Source organism: Limulus polyphemus, unplaced genomic scaffold (genome assembly GCF_000517525.1).
Source record: "Limulus polyphemus unplaced genomic scaffold, Limulus_polyphemus-2.1.2 Scaffold348, whole genome shotgun sequence".
In the NCBI taxonomy this organism is placed as follows: Eukaryota; Metazoa; Arthropoda; class Merostomata; order Xiphosura; family Limulidae; genus Limulus; species Limulus polyphemus.
In genome coordinates this window covers 523828-531244 of record NW_013665958.1, presented here as the reverse complement: position 1 = coordinate 531244, position 7417 = coordinate 523828, and the positions used below count along the sequence as shown (strand labels likewise).

General features: G+C 30.0%; 1 protein-coding gene across 2 annotated transcripts in view; it reads left to right on the top strand.

Annotated features, from left to right (window-relative positions):
• Positions 1 to 7417, top strand: part of LOC106457581 (centromere protein I-like) — a 74254-nt gene that overhangs the window by 33329 nt on the left and 33508 nt on the right. For both annotated transcript variants that reach the window (XM_022383578.1, XM_022383579.1), the window contains exon 6: positions 974 to 1069. In XM_022383578.1, the coding sequence (XP_022239286.1) occupies positions 974 to 1069 (96 nt within the window). The remainder of the gene's footprint in view (positions 1 to 973; positions 1070 to 7417) is intronic.

Here is a 7417-nt window from a genome sequence, read left to right as displayed (position 1 = left end):
GATCGACCACTCACACTATATACCCCCTCCCCCCCCCCCCGGCTAGAAAGGATGAGCATGTTTGATGATGGGGATTCAAACCTTTGACTCAAAGATTGCGAGTCAAGTACCCTAACCACCAAACCATGCCAGACTTAATTGGCATTGCCAGTGTTGAAATAAGTTTGTTTCAAACTCTACAAGCACAATGTGTGAGAAACATCTGTGTATGAGTGTAGGCAGACTGATGAAGACTATTACGCTACATATTTATATAACACTGTAGTCTTATATTCTTTAAACTGGGGAGAAACAAAGTTAATTTAATCCTAAAATCTGTATATGATTTCTTTTTTAGTGATGTTTTTCCCATGTTTTTTTTTTCATAATACTTGTATTAAAAATTGCTTTGTTCTCATTATAAAGTTATTAGCTTTCCAGCAATAAATCTGTGAATAGGATTATATCTAACTTTCTAAAGCTTAGAAATTGTAACATTTTTTTGTATGCAGAAAACCTTATTAGAAAAATCACAAAAATCATCAACTAGGCAAAACCATAGAAAATTATTTATAGATAAGAGAAGTCAGGAATCTACACCTAATTTTTGTGACCTTTTTTTTATGTCATTTTATCCATTTATGGAGTACATGGAAATGGATAATAAAATTGTCTTGATAAGAAATAAACAGGAATATAAATTACAAAAATTAAGTTTTATGCAGTATGGTTTCAAAGTTTTCTATGCTGTTAGCACATCCACGTTACTGAAATCAGTCTTTCTAGATATGTAACAGTACTTGTAGATTATTCTCAAATTCATTTTCACGCATATAAATAAGATTTTTTTTTTGCACTCCTGAATCAGTAGTAAAATATTAAAGTTAAGGAAACTATAGACATACATAGATTACAGTATGTCTTCCATGAAAATTATGATGCAAGAAGTTATTTCTAACTTCATTAGAGTTTATGCTTCTCTTCCATTTCTCAGAGCCCTTTTGCATGCCATCTTCTCTACCTGTTGACTCGGAAAGAGGATGTTCTGCCTTTTAGAATTCGACGTGTTATAACATTGCAGAGTAAAGTGGTGAGTGATTTTTTGTCAGTTTTCTTTATAATATATTAAATAATAATTTTTTTAATGAACAATGCTTTTAATTGGTTTCTATTTTTATTTAATGACAGTTGTGATGGTATTTGTGCTAGTTGTCTCAGCATGGCCAGATGGTTAGGGAGCTCGACTCGCAATCTGCAGGTTCGAATCCCCATCACACCAAACATGCTAGCCCTTTCAGCCGTGGGGGCATTATAATGTGACGGTCAATCCCACTACTTGTTGGTGAAAGAGTAGCCCAAGAGTTGGCAGTGGGTGGTGATGACTAGCTGCATTCCTTCTAGTCTTACACTGCTAAATTAGGGACGGCTAGTGCAGATAGCCCTCGTGTAGCTTTACACAAAGGGCTATCTAAAAAAAACTCGTACTAGTTATCATCCAACTCTTGTTTATTTTTAAGTGTTAGCAATAAAAGAAAAATGATTTTAAAGTTTACTTAGGTTCTCTCAAGTTTCTAAAATAATTTTTGAATGGAATATGTATTCACATATTACTTTATAAACATTAAGCACCACTTCATTGAATAGGATTTATTACACTTCTATGATATTGTGTGTAATTTATTTTGATATGTAATTAAACAAAATGCTTAATGAAGTATAAGGATAATAGTTAATAAATAAACCATTAATAGTTATTGTATCAACCAAGTTAAATTTAAATGAAGCATATTGTTTCTTCCTACTCTTCTCTCTCTTTCTTTTCACCCATCTACCTTTCCACCTTTTCCTTCTCCCCTCTTTATCTCTAATATTTTTCATCTATTCTTGTCAATGTTACTTCAGTCTTTATAACTATATTTCCATTTAAATCTCCCTATACAGGCTTGGTTATTTTGATTGACCTTGCTTCCACCATGTAACTACCAGGTTACTATACAAGTATATACAACTTTTAATGCAATAAATGTATCTTCACAATATTTGGCAACATTTTAGTAAACTTTACAAGTCATGTGTACACAGAAAATCAGATTTCTTAAGTATTTTTACTAAAGATTTGTCTGTGAATTTATGGAGTCTGGTTGTGACTCAAACTCTGAATAGTCTAAGTATAGGGTGGTTTTCATATTAAGGTTAAAAATACGTTTTTCATTTTACAATTTTCAAATTTCACTTGCTTATACTAGAAGTTTTGTAATTTATTTATTATATTCTCTCCCTGACACTGCAGACATGGTCCATTGGATCAACCTTGTAACTACCATAAGAAATCAAATAAATTTAAATTAGCTTTTGTTTTTCTAGTATTGCTGCAGTTTGTAACAAAAAAAATAAAATTTTTTTTCCCAAACATTCTCAGTCTGTTAGTAATTTACATTTATTTTCACATGATTTTGTTGTTTTATTGGTTTTTGAACCATATCTGACTACTAAACCAGCTTAACAAGCTGTAAAAAACACAATGAATGTGTAGTTCAAGTTACAGAACTGTTGAATAATGTAATGCACAGGCAGCTTGTGTACAGAACTAGCTGAGAAAGTTTTTTTATTATTTAACTTTTTAGATTTCTTACCTAACGTAATATGTTTCTAATTTCTACATTTTAGTTACTTTTATAGCAACAAATAAAAAATGTACATAAAAAGCAAGAAATATATTACTTGTACGCAGTTAAGATTGCATAATAATAACATGCTCAAAACATACAATGTCTCTAACTATTATAATTTCATTGGCTTTCTAACTAAGATATAAGAGCTTTAAAATAATTCACTTACATGGATGATGTGAATTCAGCAATAGTATCAATGTATCTGTAGCCCGAATAATTCAAACACTGTTGTAAAGATAAGTTAGCCTTGTATGGAAATCAGTAAATTAAAATCTCTTTCTGTTGGTTATAAATAATCCATGATCAAATGTCTGAGAGAATTATTGGTGTTTTGTGAAAAACAAGATATGATAGGAGGCATGGCAAGTGGGTTTGTCTTTCTGCTTTATGTATATGTAATCCAGGAAGATTGGAGGCTATAAAATTAGCCTATGCCATATCAATATGTAGACCACAGATGTGTAATTTATGTCAAGATCAGAACATCATAAAGGGGTGATGTGAAAATCAAATATAGACAATTCAGAGTGAACAAGTATCACTTAATACAGACAAGTAAAGAGTGAGAATTTATTTAAATATTTTCTTTTGAAATTAAGAAATTAACTTATAATACAATTTGATTTACTACTTATGGTATATTGACATACATTTATAAGAAAGTGGCTTAATTAAATTTTGAATGTAACTGTCAAAAGTCATGACATGAAATTTGACCTACCTGCATTCATAGGGTTAAACATCTTCCTTTTGGTTATCTTTCTCTACTCAATCCAGGCTACTTTTAATACAACTTGTACTGATATATATTCTGTTGTTTCCTTTTTTTGTCTTTCATAAACTACACTTGGTTTCTTCTGGTGTTTTCTAATACTTCTTTCCCTGCAAACCATTTTCACATCTAATTTTTGTTAATACTACTATCCTTTCATCTCTTTCCATTTTTTTTTTCTGCAAATATCATAATAATCTTCTTTTTTTTCCACTTCCTGATTACCACTTGTATTGTTGCCCGTGTATATTGATTTCATTTTCTTATTTCAAAATATTTTCTATCCTTTGTACCAGTTCTTTTCACAATCCACTTTTTCCAAATGCTCTATCTCTCAATCTGAGAGCCTTAGTCTGTATTGTTCATTTCATTTTGATCTTCCCTCTTTCTTGGGCTGAATGTAGCCTATTGATTAGCATACCAAAGTGTGTATCTGAGGGTATGTGGTTAATATCCCATTGCATCAAAATCTTGCTCTGCACTCTGAACCTGTGATGGTCAAATCCCACTATTTGTTTAGACAAGAGTTGGTCATGAGTGCTGTTGAGTCATATATTTAGTATATTGGTTCAAAATTAAGGATGGGTAGTGGGGATAATGCTTGTGTAGCTTCGCATGTATATCCAAAACAAACCTTCTTTCTTTTTTTTACCTCTTCCTTTGGTTTTAGCATTCCTTCCTTTTCCTTTGCCTTCTTTTCATACTCACTATCTCTGAAGATTCTCATAGTTATGGAATAGTTTTGACCCTTTCAACTCCATCTTGTTTCAAATATGTAGGGTCCTAATTTACTGTGGAGTTAACTTTTCACCAACAACAATGTGTCCTTGAAGTTTTTTTTTCAATTGTGCATATAGTCTTCAACTCTGTAAATACTTTTTACAAAGTATGGCATGTTTAATTTTGTTTTTCACATAGTTTTATATTATTTTAATTTAATTTTCAATAAGAAGGATTCTTTTTTTTTTAGCTCTGTGTATGGTCTCGATCATTTTGACTAACCTTCTAACTAATCATGTAATCATACCTATTATAACTCTCAACATACTAAGTATGTTTTTACAAAACTTGGCAAGCTTTTAGTTACTACAACATTAAAAGTATGTTGGACACAAAGAAATCTGATTTTTTAATATAGTATTTTTACTAAGGATTTGTTTGAATTTATGAAACTTTTACTGGATCAGTATGTGAGAAAGGTAATTTTCATGCTAAGAACAAAAGTACTTCTTTTCATCTTACAGTTTTCATATTTCATTTACATAACCTCTAGAACCTTATAAATTAATATAAGTTGATTTTTTTCAGAAGCTATTTATCTGTTATTTTCTGTACCTTAACACTAACTTTAGAGAAATCAGCAATTTAGGGTAATGAAAAATTTAAAAATAGGAAATATATCTAAATTACCCTTTTTTCTGTATAGAATGACTGCATAGTGTAACAGACAATTATATTATTTATTCTTACAGTCAAAGGTAATATAGATTTCATATCTGGGTTCATTTAGTTTTATTGTAAACTTTACAGCTACACTTAGACCCTTTCAAAGTACATTGAAAGCTATTTGTCACAGTAGGGCAGATGGACAGATTTGGGTAAACAAAGGATCAGGTTACCAGCATGCACAGTCAAATTATAAGCACACATTATGAGGTGATGTGTACGTGTTATCATAAGTAATTTTATTACTTCATTTCTTCATTTATGTTTTCTCACCTAACCCAATAAGTTTATAATTTTTCCATTATAATAACATTTAGATTTTAGAAAAATAAATGAAAAATGTGCAAACAAAACAAGAAATTTAGTACTTATGCCCTTAGAAGACCAAAGAAGTGTAAGCCTACTTTTTTGTAACAGTGTTAGGGTTCCACAAAATATTTATGTCAGATATTAAACTTAGAACACAGTATTATCATGTACGCAAAAACAAATGTTCTAAAACTGCTATAATTTAACTGGCCCTTCTAACTAAGTTATAAATGGGTTAAAATAATTCTCCTTAGCTGGTTGAGCCAAACTCCACAATAGCAAGCAATGAAACTGAGGCTGGAAATTTAAAAACCAGTAATATTAAACAACTAGCCTTGTAAAGAATCCAGTAAAATAGAATATTCTCATTCTGTTGGTTATAAATTGTCCAATAACAAATGTCAGAGAGAATTATTGATATTTTTTTTAGAAGACAGAAGGTAATAGTAGGGGCATGTCAAGTGGGTTTTAAATTCTTATTTGTTTCTCAGTAAAGCAAAAAGCTTGGAGGCTATAAATTTACATTATGGTTTAGCAAATAATAATACTATAATTTGTAATTTGTGCCAAACTCAAAGTCATATAGGGGTAGAAAGAAAAGCTAAAATGGGCAAGTCAGAACAAAGAAGTGTCACATTATACAGATAATTTATTTAAATATTTCCTTTTGATATTAAGAAAGTAAAACTTATATAAAAAGTTGAATTATAAACTGCATTTGGTTCCATGTTTATTGGAATACACTGATAATAACATTGTTTAATTAAATTTTGAATGTAAATCTGTAGAGGAGTCATGACATGCTTAATTTGACTTGCATGAATCCAAAGAATTAAAAGTGTTTTCTTTCCTATTTGTCCTCACACCAAATCTTGTCTCTCTTGTTTTCCCATCAAGTCTGGTGACATAAATATCACTACATTTATCTTCTACTTGCTGTATCATTTCTGTTCTCATTGTTACAGTAGTCGGGTAACTTTATACTTTAACTATTTCGAAAAATGTAATGTTGTATATTTACAAATAAATATATATTATAGTCTGACTACTGAATATGAGGAATCTTTGTATCCAAAGAGCTATAAATATTTCTATTCCTATTTTTGACTAGAATACACTAAATATTGTTTTAAGACAGAAAACTTGTGGTTATATCAATACAGTTATAAAACAATGGAACTTCTCAACAAAATTAGAAAAATTGATTTACTTATTTCAAATATCTTAACCTTGTGTGAATTACAATCTACTTTGAGAGAGAGAGAGATTCTAACTTTAAAATTCGTACTTGGACAAGTGCTGTAATTAATTATTCACAAAGAACTTAATATTTAATCCACCTGTATTGTTTTATGTAGTTTTTGTTCAGTTTTGTGTTAATTAAGTAAGCTATACTATTTTAATATGAATCTTCTTGAAACCTTTGTGAATAACAGCAAAACTAATTTTTAATCTATTATTTCTAGAAGTTAGTTTGTATACATGAATACATATGACATTTATTACTTACAGAAGCTTCATAGTTATAATTTTTGTCCATTTTGACAGGCTATGATGAAAACCAATTAAAAGTGTGATATAAAATTGATAATTATCAAAATATAATTGATAATTATAGTTGTTTGAAAGTTTTGGCAAGTTTCTTTTATGAAAGTACTTCAGATAACTTTTATTATTTTTAGAGAGTATATTCTTATGAGTGAAATATGATCCAAAGCCTTATTTTTTGAATACTATTGTACAGTTTATTGTATTCAAACAATGGTCATAAATAGAAGAACTTATAATTTATTGAATGTAACGTACATTTATTACACATCAATTGATTTCAACCAAAAATGTTATTAGCAAAAATATTGTTGCTTAACCTGACCTGACACTATTTTGAAAAGTCAAGTTTTAGATAATAATCACATCTTTATTAATTTATGCACTGTTTTTTATGACTTATAACTGGAAGTGGTGACTACTGCAATTAAGTTCAATGCAATTTGGTTAAGTGTTTCCATTGTGGGAAGGAAAGGAAATCAAGGATAATCAGTGATTCCCTCCTCTCCCCCAGTGCACAAAGGTTAATTGTAACTGTCAAGTGACTCAATCTATAACAATTCTGATGGTGCACAAATAGATTCCTCACCTTCTCTAGTTGTAACAGAACTTTATACACAAGTTTGATGACGAGGAACCCACTTTGAGACTAATAATGGCTGGAGACGGCTTAAATGGGTAATGAAGAAAA